The sequence below is a fragment of the Chiloscyllium punctatum genome, chromosome 6 (genome assembly GCF_047496795.1).
Source record: "Chiloscyllium punctatum isolate Juve2018m chromosome 6, sChiPun1.3, whole genome shotgun sequence".
In the NCBI taxonomy this organism is placed as follows: Eukaryota; Metazoa; Chordata; class Chondrichthyes; order Orectolobiformes; family Hemiscylliidae; genus Chiloscyllium; species Chiloscyllium punctatum.
The window spans coordinates 59319495-59336798 of NC_092744.1; the positions used below are offsets into that span (position 1 = coordinate 59319495).

General features: G+C 38.6%; 1 protein-coding gene across 2 annotated transcripts in view; it reads right to left on the bottom strand.

Annotated features, from left to right (window-relative positions):
- The window catches only part of mfsd1 (major facilitator superfamily domain containing 1), a 55701-nt gene that overhangs the window by 12244 nt on the left and 26153 nt on the right, over nucleotides 1–17304 (bottom strand). For both annotated transcript variants that reach the window (XM_072572736.1, XM_072572738.1), the window contains exons 10-13: nucleotides 13656–13712; nucleotides 9717–9873; nucleotides 9051–9148; nucleotides 5673–5785 (exon numbers count right to left, since the gene is read on the bottom strand). In XM_072572736.1, the coding sequence (XP_072428837.1) occupies nucleotides 5673–5785; nucleotides 9051–9148; nucleotides 9717–9873; nucleotides 13656–13712 (425 nt within the window). The remainder of the gene's footprint in view (nucleotides 1–5672; nucleotides 5786–9050; nucleotides 9149–9716; nucleotides 9874–13655; nucleotides 13713–17304) is intronic.

Genomic DNA, 17304 nt, shown 5'->3' on the forward strand with positions numbered 1-17304 from the left:
ACAATTTTCATAAATAGTTTAAAAAACAAAGTTCACTTTCAACAGGCAAGTTGTTACAAGAATGAAAGTATAAAATTTTAAATTTTAGGACTGTTGTTACAGTAGAGTCAGGGACCATTAGCATTAAATAAAATACAGACATCTTGGTTTAACCAACAGAATTACACCACAAGATTTGACTTTTTTTTAAAGCAAACAAACTTTATCACACAACCAAGACTTAAATACAACAAACAGAATTAACATAAAATTGTCCATAGCTTATAAATAATATGCACTCAACCTTCCTCCTTATTTCAAGGATTCGCTTATAAATTTATTGTATCTTAAACATTTACTCATGCTAGGACCATCTTAAAAGTATGCAACAGTCCCCTGGAAAATTTTACTCATTTCCAGTCACACTCAGAGTTGCAAGTTTTATTTACCATCCTTTGACTGTGCTTGTCTCAGTTCCTTGTTCAGGTTACTTTTTCCAGTACTTCCCAGCTAGTACTTTCTTTTCACAAGACTCTAAAGGACCACTGAAAACTGCCCAAGTACTTTTAAATGAGGCAGCCTTGCATCTTCTGTGCCCTCAACACTCAAACTGAGATTAAGCTTCACACCTTGTAAGGCTGTGATTAATGACAGTACATTTTTGCTGTTTACAGCATTGACTTAAGAGTATTCCTTAGTGAGCTGCAAGCCACATGAGGTCAAATCTGCATCTGTGAAACCAGAATACCTTCCCCTAGGCTCCAACCATCTTTGTGGGGAGACTCTGGAATGCCCTCAAACTGATTTTAAAGGTTATTTACAAATTCCTCTTTGAGCTGAAGTTTACAATCATCCAGTTTTCAAATGTTTTTGAAGCTATTCAGTTCTAACACCCAGAACAAAATAATCTCGACAGACCGTCACACTAAGGATTGTAAACATCTCATCTTCAGCACTCCAGTTATGTGAGTCCACCTGATGTTAGATGAATTTACCTTTCTAACTGTTATCCTCTCAAGGTCCCAAATATTTAAAGTGGATGTAGTTCCAAGTTTGCTTTAAAACTATTTACAGTTATGCTTTAACTCAAACGAAAAGCTATATTATAAAAGTCCATCAGAGCTGGACATTCACAATACTATATTTATGGTAAAATGGAGAAAGAGATCATATCAACTTTTGAATTTTACCTGACAAGCAGCTTGGGATGAATGTTAAAGGGGTTCCTGTCCCAAATTGTTTTACAAGAAAGGGAGGTACAAGATATTCAAATCAGTAAATAATGACATGAACAATTACACTGGCAGCAGATAAACTATTAGACTCGTCCAAGGGAGCTTTTAGGAACATCAAGCTTTGAAATTATAATAATCTAAATCTAGAGATGGGATCTACAGGATAACTAATTAACATTTCTTAATAAAACATGAACTGTGGATGCTGTAAATCAGAACAAAAACAAACTGCTGTAAAAGCTCAGCTGGTCTGGCAGCATCCGAACAGAAATCAGATTTAACATTTTGGATCCGGTGACCCTACCTCAACTTTCCAGCAATTTGTTTTTGTTTGCAATTAATACTTCTACCTGGATGAAAAATGGGAAGCCTTCAGAAATTAGATAACAAGAATCCAGAGAAAGTATATTCCTGTCAGGGTGAAAGGGAAGGCTGGTAGGTATAGGGAATGCTGGATGACTAAGGAAATTGAGGGTTTGGTTAAGAAAAAGAAGGAAGCATGTGTCAGGTATAGACAGGATAGATCGAGTGAATCCTTATTCTGGATTAGTGGTGCTGGAAAAGCACAGCAGTTCAGGCAGCATCCGAGCAGTAAAATCGACATTTCGGGCAAATACAGGAATATTCCTGATGAAGGGCTTTTGTCCAAAATGTCGATTTTACTGCTCCTCTGATGCTGCCTGAACTGCTGTGCTTTTCCAGCAAAACTAATCCAGAATCTGGTTTCCAGCATCTGCAGTCATTGTTTTTACCGAGTGAATCCTTAGAGTATAAAGAAAGTAGGAGCATACTTAAGAGGGAAATCAGGAGGGCAAAACGGGGACATGAGATAGCTTTGGCAAATAGAATTAAGGAGAATCCAAAGGGTTTTTACAAATATTTTAAAGACAATAGGGTAGCTTGGGAGAGAATATGGCCCCTCAAAGATCAGCAAGGCAGCCTTTGTGTGGAGCTATAGAAAATGGGGGAAGATACTAAATGAATATTTTGCATCAGTATTTACTGTGGAAAAGGATACGGAAGATTAGACTGTAGGGAAATAGATGGTGACATCTTGCAAAATGTCCAGATTACAGAGGAGGAAGTGCTGGATGTCTTAAAACGATTAAAGGTGGATAAATCCCCAGGACCTGATCAGGTGTACCAGAGAACTCTGTGGGAAGCTACAGAAGCGATTGTTGGGCCTCTTGCTGAGATATTTGTATCATCGATAGTCACAGGTGAGGTGCCGGAAAACTGAAGGTTGGCAAACGTGGTGTCACGGTTTAAGAAGGGTGGTAAAGACAAGCCAGGGAACTATAGACCAATGAGCCTGACCTCAGTGGTGGGCAAGTTGTTAGAGAGAATCCCGAGGGACAGGATGTACATGTAATTTGGAAAGGCAAGGACGGATTCTGGATAGCCAACATGGCTTTGTGCATGGGAAATCATGTCTCACAAACTTGATTGAGGTTTTTGAAGAAGTAACAGGATTAATGAGGGCAGAGCGGTAGATGTGATCTATATGGACTTCAGTAAGGCGTTCGACAAGGTTTCCCATAGGAGACTGATCAGGAAGGTTAGATCTCAGAATACAGAGAGAACTAGCCATTTGGATACAGAACTGGCTCAAAGGTAGAAGACAGACAGTAGTGGTGGAGGGTTGTTTTTCAGACTGGAGGCCTGTGACCAGTAGAGTGCCACAAGGATCGGTGCTGGGTCCACTATTTTTCATCATTTATATAAATGATTTGGATATGAGCATAAGAGGTACAGTTAGTAAGTTTGCAGATGACACCAAAATTGGAGGTGTACTGGACAGCGAAGAGGGTTACCTCAGATTACAACAGGATATGGACCAGATGGGCCAATGGGCTGAGAAGTGGCAGATGTGAGTTTAACTCAGATAAATACAAGGTGCTGCATTTTGGGAAAGCAAATCTTAGCAGGACTTATACACTTAATGGTGGGACTAGGGAGTGTTGCTAAACAAAGAGACCTTGCGGTGCAGGTTCTTAGCTCCTTGAAAGTGGAGTTGCAGATAGATAGGATAGTGAAGGCGGCGTTTGGTATGCTTTCCTTTATTGGTCAGAGTATGGAGTACAGGAGTTGGGAGGTCATCTTGCGGCTGTACAGGACATTGGTTAGGCCACTGTTGGAATATTGCATGCAATTCTGGTCTCCTTCCTATCGGGAAGATGTTGTCAAAATTGAAAGGGTTCAGAAAAGATTTACAAGGATGTTGCCAGGGTGGAGGTTCTGAGCTACAGGGAGAGGCTGAACAGGCTGGGGCTGTTTTCCATGGAGCATCGGAGGCTGAGGGGTGACCCTATGGAGGTTTACAAAATTAGGAGGGGCATGAATAGGATAAGTAGACAAAGTCTTTTCCCTGGGGTGGGGGAGTCCAGAACTAGAGGACATAGGTTTAGGGCGAGAGGGGAAAGCTATAGGAGAGACCTAAGGGGCAACGTTTTCACACAGAGGGTGGTGCTTGTATGGAATGAGCTGCCAGAGGATGTGGTGGAGGCTGGTACAATTGCAACATTTAAGAAGCATTTGGATGGGTATATGAATAGGAAGGGTTTGGAGAGATATGGGCTGGGTGCTGGCAGGTGGGACTAGATTGGATTGGGATATTTGGTCGGCATGGACGGGTTGGACCGAAGGGTCTGTTTCCATGCTGTACATCTCTATGACTCTGTAATCACACTGCCATTTGAGGGAGCAGGAGTCTAAAGGAAGCCACTGTCCTATATTGTCAAGTCGAAGGCTATTCTGAACATATTCTGACACCAAACTGGAACAGGATGTCGATGGCTATTCTGGCTACAGTAGCATGCCTGGCTTCTCTCTCTGCTGAGATTACAACGCATCATTTGAATGTCCATCACCCAATTCTCTTCCAATGCCCTCAAACCCTCAGTCTCACTTGTAACTTCTCTCCCCTTCTCAGTTTTTAACCCAAGTTTCCTTCTGGAGCAATCAAATGCAGCAATAGGCAAGCCAATAGATAGCAGGGCAGACAGCAAGACAGAGGAAGTGAGGGATTGGGAACAGATGGAGAGACATTGCAGACTACGTTAGGAAACAGTGTAATTTTTGCTTTGCAAAAAACAAAAATCATTTATTTTTGTCCTGCAGCACCATTTGTTTGCTGAAAAGAAAGCATTTTTAAATCGAAAAGGGAACAGAGTGCCCAGTGAAGGTGATGGTCAACATGTGGGACTGCAGATCTAATTAAAGTGGGGCGATGAGCAAATGGAAATGTTAAATCACAATTGCAAATTCAGATTTTTATCTGGTGTTTTGGGATAAATATTCAATTAAAATTGCATTTCAAAAAACATTTTATTAATTCTGCACTTTATAAAAATAGTTCATTATGGATGGTCCTACTCTTTAATGCAGACATCTTCTGTGGCATGCTGCCTATGATTTCACAAGCACTGCTACTGAAAGATCTGGCGAGTGTAACCTCTGAAGTTGCAGCAAACAGTCTTTCCGAATTAATACTCAACTTAACAAATGAATAGTCTGAGGGGGTTGGGTGGGGTGGAAGGGGTGAAGCAGGGTGCAGAGAGAAGATTGGGCGGGGGGGGGGTGGTGGGGGGAAGTGATATGCAGGGACGTGGTGAGTGCACCCTCTGCAGGTGTAGCAAACAATCTTTCTTAAATTGTTAATGAACCTGACAGAAAGATTGTCTGAAGGGAAAGGGGCATCGGGGGAGGGCACGGTTTGGGTGTGGAGAAGGGCAGAAGCACTGGTGTCGAGGGGGGAGTAAGAGATGTGGAGGTAGAAAGAGTGAAAGTATGAGTGTCTCTCCATGTGTGGAAGCTTGAACTGAAGATATCAACTTTGAGAGGGCTTAAATTATACTGGAATATGTGCAAGTTAATCTCGGGATTAAGACATGCTGTTTGAAAGAAGAAAATGGAAGCAAATCCTCATCAGCAGAGTGTCACTTTGGTATGGTATGGACAATCTTAAATATAAATCATGGAAAGGAATTTTCAGTCATTTTAAAAAAGTCAACAGGAAAGGTTTCTGTAACTTAAATACAAAGTTGCTGACTGAAATAGTGATTCATCAAAGTAGTTTGTTAATTGCAGTAAAAGTCTTAAAATATGGAATCTTGTTGCATGATCCTTTCAATCAGAAGCTGGAATTCCATTTTTTATAAAAAGCCATTGGTCTCTGGAGGACTGTAATAGAGGTCCTTTTCAACAGCTTTCATTTTATAAAAATGCTCTTTCAAAGGTATTATTAAATTCCATACATATTGACTATTATAAAAATTGAGGACTAATAGGGAACCCATATGCAAACTTTCGAAGCAATCAAAACTTAACCTTTCCGGATATCTGTTGGTTAGACTGGCCTGTGCAAACTTTAGATATCTTTCACTAAAAGTCAACAGTACCAGGCATCTAACTGGTATATAAAAATGATTTTTAAAGTGCTGAAATTACAATACTTACCACAAAGACAAGCACAGAAAAACACTTCAAGAAATAGATAGCCTTTGGAATCCAATATGGAACCTGCAGCAATTGCAATCACTGCAAGACCCAAGTTCTGTATGGACTGCATGCTGAAATGACATTTGTAAACATTAAACTGGGGAAAATTGTAGACAGCATAAGTCTACAACAGATAAATGATGCAATGTAAAACAAAAGTACGTGTCTATATTAAACAAATTAAATATTCAGTTTCTCAAAACGTGAAACAGGAAAGTGCTCAAAATGGAAACATTCAATGAGAACAATGAGAGAGTGTGTGGTGCGATAAAAGCACAGGTCAGGCAGCATCCGACGAACAGGAGAACTGACGTTCCTGATGAAGGGCTTATGCCCAAAATGTCGATTCTCTTGCCCCTCAGATGCTACCTGAGCTGCTGTGCTTTTCCAGCAGCACACTCTCGACTCATCTCCAGTCCTCACTTTCTCCAAGAACAGTTAGGTAAATATATGAAATGCTTTCAACAAAACAGGGACAATTTAAAGCCATTTAAAAATGCGGTCACAGTAATGTACGAAATACAAAAGGAAATTTGTGGACAGTAATATACACATTTGTTTTAGTAATTTTTTTGGTTATACATGATTAAATCTAATGAGGCAATTATATTGCATACACTCATCTTACAGCATTGACTTTTTAAAGAGTGCAGTAAGCAGGCAACACATTGAATTCTGGAATGATTTAAGAAAAGGTCATTCATGCTCATCCTTTGCAAAGCCTACTACTTCTTTCACCCAGTCTCAAAATATTACTTTAGAATACATAATGAGGATAGTCCCAAACTTCGGTCATCACAAATTGGTCTGAAGTCAAAGATCCTAAGCACGCAGGTCTGGAGGAAGACACCACATTTTTCATTTTGCAAGACCTACAGTGAGAATGTTAAATAAATTCTTGAAGGAAGAGCCTCAGCTACTATATCTCATGCTCACTCAGTGCACAAATCCATTTTTCTCAGGCATACCCAGTTCATCTCCCATTTTCCCTGTTAAGTCTTCCCTCATATAATCCCCTTCAAGAGAAAACTAACAAAGGAACGTGCTATTTCGAATCTAGTGTTGTGCAAAGAGAAAATTAATCAATAAATGTGTAATAAAGGAACCCCCATAGAAGAGTGACCATTGAGACAGAATTTAAAACTGATTAAGTTACATCTGATCCCAGAGTTTTAAATCTGAAGGCAAACTATTGTGATACCCCTTCCAGTTTGCATTTTTGAAGCATTCAAATGAAACTGACATAATTCTGCCAAGTGCCTTTCCTGGTTATGAGGTTTTTTTCTGGCAACTGATTTAAGGCTGCTTTGGAAATGAAAGCAAGACAGCAGAAAGAGTAATTAGAAGGTAACTGCAAGAATTAGGTTCCAGCCCACTGAGCTGAAAAACTCAGAAGTCTGCACAGGAGAAGGAGGCAGGGCTTTGCATGAAAAAGGTCTGCGTTCATTAGTGAAGTAATGTGCAAGCTAGGTAAAAAGGACTAAAATAAGTGGAGTGACTAGTTCAGGCACACATGTGCCTGTCCCAAAAGTGACCAGATGATTACTAAAGGGGTTGCCACAGATAATGCACCCATTAATATTGAATGACTGTTAACAACTAAACTTGGTTTAATTTTTAAATCTAGCAAGTTGTCTTTGCTTGGATAGGACACTGCCTTGATAAATGAACCAATATTGGCACACATTTTGTCCAGTTGAAACAGGAGTCATGCCTCTGTGTTGTGAAAAGGACATGCAAAGTAATTCATGACCATACCCAATATATTTGTGCAAAGCTCTGTCTAATATCAAATGTGATATTCTATTGAACAACAATTGCTGAATAATCTTGAATGTGCCTGGAATTACATTACAGCCAATTTAGATTTGCCAGTCAGGCCTGTAGCGTAGGCACATGCATGTACAAGAAACAATACGTTAATTCACAGGGCCCAATTGCTTGCAAGCTTAACCAAATAGTTGACAAAACTGGCAAAGTCCTAATCAAAGTTTTAGATTAGATTACTTCGTGTGGAAACAGGCCCTTTGGCCCAACAAGTCCACACCGACCCGCCCAAGCGCAACCCACCGAGACCCATTCCCCTACATTTATCCCTTCACCTAACACTACAGGCAATTTAGCATGGCCAATTCACCTGACCTGCACATCTTTGGACTGTGGGAGGAAACCGGTGCACCAGGAGGAAACCAACACAGACACGGGGAGAATGTGCAAACTCCACACAGTCAGTTGCCTGAGGCAGGAATTAAACCCGGGTCTCTTGCGCGGTGAGGCAGCAGTGCTAACCCCTGTGTCACCTGCCCGATTTAACATTTAAGTCTAGCTATTATGCTTTCCAACCCACTGGAAATCAAGCACTGGTATCCCTAAGCTCAAAACGAAAGCCTTTTACGTAAAAGTTTGCAGAATTCCCTAATTTACCTGTGTTTTTAGACCCAGGTTGACAAAATTGGACCTGGTTTCTGTCGTCAACGAGAATGATAAGTAATATTACAATTACAATCCTACAGCTCAGCGAGCAAACCTACACCCTAAACCTCAACCTGAGCTACAAACCTTGCAAAAATTACAAGTAATAATTTCTGGCTACAGGTCAACAATTATGAACCATCATCGTAACTCTGATGATTAAAATTAACTTCTTCTGCACGCACATACAGACAGACAAAAATTGGATATTATGGGCACAGGGAAAGACTAGGAAGGCAGTTCAATGGCTCCTGTGTATAGGATTTACTGGGGTGATTATTTGGCCTGTCAGGACTTTGTTCCCTGATCTTCCTTCTCTCGGTACTTTCATTTGTCGCAGACTCAGTGCACACTTACAAATCTTTGACTTATTGGTTGAAGCCCAGAGCTTAGAGTAACTGAGGTGAAGTAATAGAACTTCATTAGGCTTGAGGTTTTTTAAACTGCAGAGATTAGGTCAGCACATTCCTTTCCAGAGATCCAATAGCATTTGGCAAAACTCGAGTTATTCAGTGAATCGCAGTTGTTGGCAGGCAGAAGGTGTTTCTCCCTGAAAATTAGTCATGACTCAGCTACTTGTTGCCAGCCACATTTCACTTTATACCCTGCTCCAACCTGACAGTTCCCCATGCACCACAATTATATGGAAAAACAAGGAAAGGTTCATTTTATCAATGAAGAAGCCACAACTCTTCATTTGAAGGTAAAGTGCATTACCAACTAGATCTCAACATTTTTCCAAACATCACGGACACTACACTATTTTCCTTCCTTCCACAGTAACCAAAAAGTATGGTGCCATCTTGCAGTAATCATACAAAATCTGCAATCACATTCAAGTAATTTTGAAGCACTATTACTTACAAGCCATAAGCTGTGCCCAGCTGGTGTTCAGGAACAACAAAGGCCACCATAGGCCACAATGCACAGGCAAGTAAAGAGTAAGATACTCCCAACAGACACTGAAATTTAAAATGTTTATATTAAAATATCCTCTTGAACACAAAATCTTTATTCATTTTGAGGCCACTATTTTAAAAAGGCAAGGAAATTACCATTATGTAAGAAAACAAGTGAAGCATAAATCAATGGAGAAAAATACAATTTACGTTAAAAGATAAACAAAAATTTGAAGGTTTAAAGTCTTAATTTTACATGGAAAGCAGTAGCTTCCCAATTGCCACAACACACTAATTCTATAATTTTAATCAAAGCTTTAGAGCCTTCAAGTATCAAAGCAATTCCAAAAGACTTCATGGACAAGTGCAGGAAGGCTAAGTTCTTTTTAAAAAAAATATTTATATCGAACTTGATGCAAAAGGGAATTGTGTAGAAACTGGACCAATACATCTCAAAATTGAATTGGATTCCAGTTCAGAGTGATGAAATAAACCACTCATTTCACTAACTTTGATTTTAATGCAAAATGAATTAAACAGTCAATTAAACAGCTCTTGCTGAATGATAGTTGAAGTCATAATTGATTGCAGTTTATTACACTTCTTCTCAATCTATTTAAAGTTTTATTACCATAGCAATCCAAGGGTTCCAGAAGGTGAACGCCAACATCATATGTGCAGCCAATGTGATTAGCACAGCAGACATAACCCAAAATACATTCTTTCCTACTTTATCCACCAGAAATCCCAATACTGGTGAAGCTGGAGCAGAGATAATATACACAATGCTGGAAAGAAAAACAACTATGAGACAAATATTCATCATATTAGCATTCAAATGTTTTGTCAGTCCAAGCTGTCATGATTCCTGGGGTGACTGAAAAATAACTCTCAATTCAAGAAATTGCACAAGATTTCAAGTTTTAATATTGTTACTTAACAAGCTACAAGCAACATTAATATTTTAATGCAAGCAAAAATCTCCATGTCTATTCTTCAATTTATGCCTTTTGCATATGTTCACCTCATATCAGTCCATAGTAATTCTTAGCACAAGGGCCTGCTTTTTGTTTTTTCCAGTCAGATAATTTCAAGTCCCAAATTGTCTTTAATGTTGAGTATTACCTTGATGATTTCCCCCCACCACCACCCCCCACCCTTACCAAAGCTAGATAAATCCTCCAATGTTGTTTTAGGTTTACACAAAGAAGGGTATTTGAAATCAATGCAAGCTTCCACCTGTTTTGAGTTGAACCATATAAACATGGTGCCTCTCTCTCTCTCTCTGCATGCTCTCAGTATGTTACAGATGGACTCTGATTTTTTTTTAGGAAAACCGATAACCAAATCTTACAATTGCTTTTCGTGGATTTCTCCCTTCTCAAAGACTAGTTCTATTGTAATGTGAATGGCATGAGTCTTGTCTAGGTAGAAATACAAATTGATCTAACCAATAGACCTTCAACTTGATTTTGTCCTGAAATTAGCTAGACAGATTAAAGTATATCAATTTACAAATCCTGTCAAGCCCAACAGTTCCCTGAGACTTGGAGATTAAAATGTAAATACAAAACAGCTGCTCAGACTATTCTCTTACAGGTGTAAATATCTTGCCCTTTATTCCCAATAAAACAACCTGGAATCCTGAATATTCAACAACCAAGCCACTCAGACATGTTGGTAGACAGAATTCAGAATAGGTCACAAAACTCCTTTCAGTCCACCATTTCACCCAAATTTAAAGCAAGAATCTTGCAAAACCTCATTTCTAACCAAACAGTATTTCTGATTTGCAAGTATCTCCAAAGGTTAGTTCTGAACATATCCTACCAAATCCCTGCAGCTTGAAAAGCAGTCCAGATGTGCAGCATATAACCTCATTAGATACCACACATCATGAATCTATTCAAATGCTGACAAAACTCTTTAAACAAATTGTTTCAGAAGGTAGCAACTTAAAAGAGTGTTGGGTGCCAGAATTATCAAAAATGAATGCATCCTTTGCAAAGCAATAGGATATCTGCTTCCCTCATAATTGCCTGTGTTGTTCCCAAACAGAAACAAAACCTACTAGAGCAGCCAAACATTTACTCAAAAGGCAAAATAAACCAAAGCAGCTTTTTTCATCAAGTATTCATATGCTGTCAAGGGTGAAGTTTCAGAATAACCTTAACAATGATCCAAAAACATCAACCATTGTGATCCACACAGAACAAATCCAAAATGTATTCATTTTACTTCATCCAAAGTTTCCAGAACTGGTAAATCTCAAGCAAAGAAACTGTACATGATACAGAGAGCCAGAGTCGTACAGCATGGAAATATATCCTTCAGTCCAACTCGTCCATGCTTACCATGTTCCCATAATAAATTAGCCCCACCTATATTTGACTCCAAACCTTTCCTATTATGTATTTATCCAAATGTTTTTTTTAAAAAAAGATCTAACTATCTGCATCCATCACTTCACCTGGTAGAGAACGGTAGTGTGTGAAATGAACTATGTAAAAGAAGCTGCCCCTCATGTCCTTTTTAAATCTTTCTACTTGCGCCTTAATGATATAGTTTTGAACCTTATGGAAAAGACTGTTGCCATTCACCTTATCCAACCCCCTCATGATTTTACATACTTGAGGGGTCACCTCTCAACCCCCTACATTCCAGTGGTATTTTTATAACCCAAACCCTCTATTCCTGGCAACATCATGGTAAATCTTTTCTGAACCTTGCCCAGTTTAATAGTATCCTTCTTAGCAGGATGACAGAACTGCACCTAGTACTGCCTCTCAAATGTCCTGTACAACCTCAACAAAAACACTAATTCCAATACTCAAGTGTCTGAGCAATGAAAGTAAGCACGTTAAACACCCTAAACCACTGTCTACTTGTGATGCAAATTTCAAATAATTACATACGTGAACCCCAGGGCCCTAGCATTAATTGTAATACCTCAAATTTATCCAGAGACTGCTACTCAGCCAATTGATCAAATTGACCAAGATCTCTTTGTAATCTTAGACTATCTTCTTCACTGTCCACTATACCAGCAATTTTAGTCATGTGCAAAAAACCTGCTAACCATGCCTCCTACATCATAATTTAAATTATCTAGATGAGAAACAGAAGAAGTGGACCTAGTACCAATCCCTGTGGAACACTGAAGATCATAGGCCTCCAGTCCACAAAATAACCCCCCATCATCACCATGTGTCTCCTACCATAAAGCCAATTTTGTATTCAATTAGCAACAGAAAGTGTATAGAAAGTCTCAAATATCATGAATGTGATAGCTGGATCATAGATGTTTTGGTTGGATTTAAGAAAAATTAAGAAATTAAACAGATGCAGAGGATCTTGGTTTCCAGGTTCCTTAAAAGCATATTTCCAAAATCTCAAGTGTTATAAATGACAACACAGCATCACCTGCTCCCCGAATTAGTACTGTGATATATTGCCATTCCCCTATCCTTTCCCCATAACCCTGCACATTATTTCCGTTTAAGCAATCATCTATTGCCCTCCTGTATGCCTTCATTAAACCTGCCTCCAATAAACAGTGCATTCCTGACCAAACCACTCCCTGAAAAATCTTTTTTCTCAAGCGACATGAAATTTTTCAAGTCACTTTAAATCCCTGCTCTCCCTGGATCCTTTATAAGCAGAGATATTTTCTTACTGTCTACTTTGGCCAGTGTACTTTTGATTTTGAAAACATTAAAATTTTCACTTTGCTTTCTCCTCTTCAAGGAAGATAGATTTGAGAAGTTGGGGCTATTTCCAAAATTTATATTTTTCATTCCTGGAACCCTTCTCAAACATTTTCTGCATTCTCTCCATTGCATGCCCATCTTTCCTAAACTGTGTAACTGAGTACACCATACTCCATCTGAAGTCTAATTAACATCTCAAACAGGTTCAGCAATTACCGCCCTGTTCTTGTATTGTATGGTTTATGAAGCTCGTCCTATACATATCATGCCACCTTTAGTGACGTATGGACAGATACAGCCAGGTCCTTCTATTCCTGTACATTCTTTACAACAGCATTGTTTTATACTGTCTATGTTCCTTCTACCAAAATGGATCACCTCAAACCTCTCTACATTAACCTTCTTCATTCACCTATCTACCCACTCCACCAACTTGCCTACCTTTTTGTTATCTGAAAAGAGGAATTTCAAAACTGCCAAGTTTTATATCACCTGCAAATTCAAATTATTCTCTGTGTGCCAAAATCTAGATCCAAAATTCAAATCTGGGAAAGTAAGGGCAACTAAGGAGCTCCAATATAAACTTCCTCCAGCTTCCAGTTGTAAAAGTAACCATTTTTTGAAAGGAAAATCTTGATTTGTGTGTAATGTTTATGGGAAAGCAAACACTCCTTGCTAAGACAAGAATATGCTGAAAAATCCATTCTAATAAACAGCAAGACATTTTTACAATTATTGACTTCTGATTTTTTTAAAAAACAGAACTTTTATTTAAGTTCTTTACACACCATGAGCTTTCACGATCTTTAGAATAGCTTTTAAAGACAAGTAAATCAGGTTCAGCTGCTGGATTTAGTTACCTGTTGATTAAACTGGCTTGTTTCAGAGAAAATTTGAATTTTTCTATGAAGAACACCCTGTATGAGTAAAGAGAACAACTTGATCAAACATTTGGCTTAAGAACAGTAGACAAATTGTCGACACACAAAGGAATTGTAATATTTAACTTTAAGTTTTATACCAGATGGTAAACAATTTCATGCAGAGTTCCAATTTTTTCTTTGGGATGGGTGATAGGAAGGGAACAAAGTGGGAAGATGTGTCAAACAAATTTGATAAATTTGGTCAATAACAGTATAGAATCACTACAGTGTGGTACCAGGCCATTCAACCCATACCAATCTTGCAGATAACATCCCACCCAGACACATCCTTCCTGCCCTGTCCCTGTAACCTTGTATTTCCCATGGCTAATCCACCTAGCTGACACACCCCTGGACACTATGGGCAATTTAGCATAGTCAACTCACTTAACCTAACATCTCTGGGCTGTGGGAGGAAACCTATGCAGACACACAGGGAGAATGTGCAAACTCTACACAAAGTCTGAGGCTGGAATTGAACCCAGGTCTCTGGCTGAGAGGCAGAAGCGCCAACCACTGAGCCACCCCAGTAGGTCTGTGTTCAGTTTATGGACCAGAGCAAATGCTCAGTCCAGAGAAGCCTTTATAAAAACAATAAAGTTACAAGTAGTTTAAAAATCAATACAATTATTGACAAATATCAGCTAGGTCAAACACTCTTCAAATATGGAATAATGCCCTGGGCAAACCACGTTCAGTTAGAACACAATGATAACATTGCATACCACTCTAATGAGTGTTATCAGTAGCTTGGAACAGAGACACTGCCAAAATAATCCAACATTAAAATAGGATTTAAAAACAAACAGGAGGTTTTTTTTAAAACCATTACCTTTAACAACACAAAAACCAGCAGGTGGTCCAAGTGTACACTTTCTATTCCATGGGATTGGAATGAATTTCCTCAGTTGTGAGCAAACATTAGCTTGTAACTACAATAAAATATTGCATTTTGCTTAGTTTAAAATTTTTCCTAACTAAACCAACTGACATTTAATGAACAAGTGGCAGCAGCAAACAAAATATTCATATTAAATACTGTCTTGTTAAGGACAAAGTTAAAAATTACTTCACATTGCTATTTCTACTCATGTATGGAAATATGGTTAAGATAATCAGAACAAACATGCACTGGTCATGAAAGTCACAATGGCATGGCATTGAGTAGCGACGCCAAACTGTCAGTCTTGCTATTAGGCAGTAAGCCTCAATAGTTTTTGCTAATATTAGAAAGAGGAGGTTTGGTCCTAGGTTGTCAAAACCATCAGATGTAAATTTAATAGGTTTTTTGGCAGCTAAGTGCTTGGTTTAAATTGATTGGCTAAACTTAGAAAGACTTGTCGTCTCAGTAAAAACGCTGCTTCACTGTTCAATACAAAATATTTCAAATTGGGCTCTCTCTGTGCACCTGTACTTTAAGACTGCTATTCAATATCCATTTTAACTTTAAGCACCATCTTTAAAATGGGGAAAGCATTGTGTGGTCCCTTTTAACAGTTTTACACATACCAACTTCACAACAGTAATCTACCACCCCTTAGTACATCTTGAGGAGCTCATGATTTGAGAATTTCTTCAACAACTAAGACTATTGAGTGATGATTCCAAGTTTTAAAAAAGCAGTTTGCTTCCAATAAATTATGTGACCATACTGTCTGGGAAACAAATAATAGAGGATACAAGATCTGCAGGTTAATTATAGGGTATTTAGCTTTCTGGGAGCATTTCTGTTAAAACAGCCTGTTCGGCCAAACAGACTGCAGAGAAGAAAAATTTCCTTCACAGACGGAGTTCAGTTGAAAGCTTGAGACAACGAGAAAGATACATTGGGACGACTGGGCCTCCAGGCGGGGCTGACCAGACTTGACAGATAGGCCGGGTCAGAGGGAAAGAGGTAGGTAGACACAGGGGGAAGGACAGGGAGAAGAGGAAACAGGAGAACCAGTAGAGTTTTGACCAAAGATAGTTACAATTAAGGTCTTGAATGGAAGTTTACAAATGTGGATGATTTAGAGAAGATATAAAGATAAAAAGTTGCCTCAACTAAATGAAAGGCCAAAGAACCTCACCTTTTATATGAATCCTTGAAGCAGTATTTGGTGCATTTTCCAATTTTTTTAAAAGTATAAACATCTGCATTAAGTTTTGGGGGCATTAAGCCAAATGGGCATGCAAAGCAAGTGTGGAATAGTTGGCTTGGATTATAAGTAACACAGCTCATAGCATTTTTAATATCCTTAATGCAATTGACCATGTAAAATAAGAATTTTGTTATTCGGATTCACATACTTTGATTTTGGTCACGGTAAAGTACTTTTGATTTAAATCCTGAACTTTGTATCCTCATTTATTTAGTCAATACTTGGACATCCAAATTCTGAAAGAAAGCTAGGCATGTCACTGGTTTCTACTAAAATTAGTGTTGGAAAACCTATGGTCAAGTTAAAGCATCTTTTGATATGTTGCAATTAGGTTAACTAATTTTTGCTACTCCTGCAATGATCTAGCTATCACTGACATTCCAGCATATAGATACAATAATATCTTTATCAAGTCATCCAGAACTTTTTTACATTCTGATTAAATTGCGATCACTGTTTTTAATACTGTAATGGTTGATCTTTCATGTCCTTTCCTTGATTTGCATGGTTCTCTCATTTCAGAACTGATTTCTCAATCTGAGAGAAAGTGAGGACTGCAGATGCTGGAGCTAAGAATTAAAAAGTAGTGTGTCACTGGAAAAGCACAGCCGGTCAGGCAGCATCCAAGGAGCAGGAGAGTTGACGTTTTGAGCATAGGCTCTTCATTTCTGATGGAGAGCTTATGCTCGAAACATCGACTTTCCTGCACCTTGGATGCTGCCTGACTGGCTGTGCTTGTCCAGTAACACACTTTTTGCCTCTGATTTCTAAATCTGCATTGGGGTAAGGCAATCAAACCTTTACAATGAACGACTAAATATACATTGCTGAAGGCTCTTGCTTTTCAGGTTATCCTTCAATTTAAAAGCATGTTTACAGCTTCAATAATCAGATTTCTACACTTCAGCAGCTGCACTCTTCTGGCCTGACTTTCAAACAATCCAATTCTGTTCTGCTCTGTCAAGTGCATAACAGAACTAAGTATCACCCCTTTTATGCTGAAGACAGACTTGGTGGTACAACTCATTGCAAAGAGAATCAGATTTCAATTTCACATCCTCAACTTTATTATTCTAAATAAAATTGTGAATGCAAACACAATGAGTTCCACACCAATGTCAATTCTGAAACTTAATGTCATCTGAGCCCCTATCTTTAAAACAGTCACTTTAGTTGCCCATTGAACTCCCTAAATAAATAACAGCATAAGTTCGTTTTTAAATAATGTGATCATTGTTAATACAGCAACAATCAATCTCTGCTTCAAAAGTGAGGTATTTTAACTTGACAACTTTTTCCAGAGGTAATTTCTTAGATATTAAAGTCAATTTTTATTTTTCCTTTACCTCTTTTCTTTCTCCTTGCAATCTAATTTTATTTTCCATTTTATTTGGCTTTCACTGCTTTGACTAATTCAATTTCCTTTTTAGTCAGTGTCTTGTTGC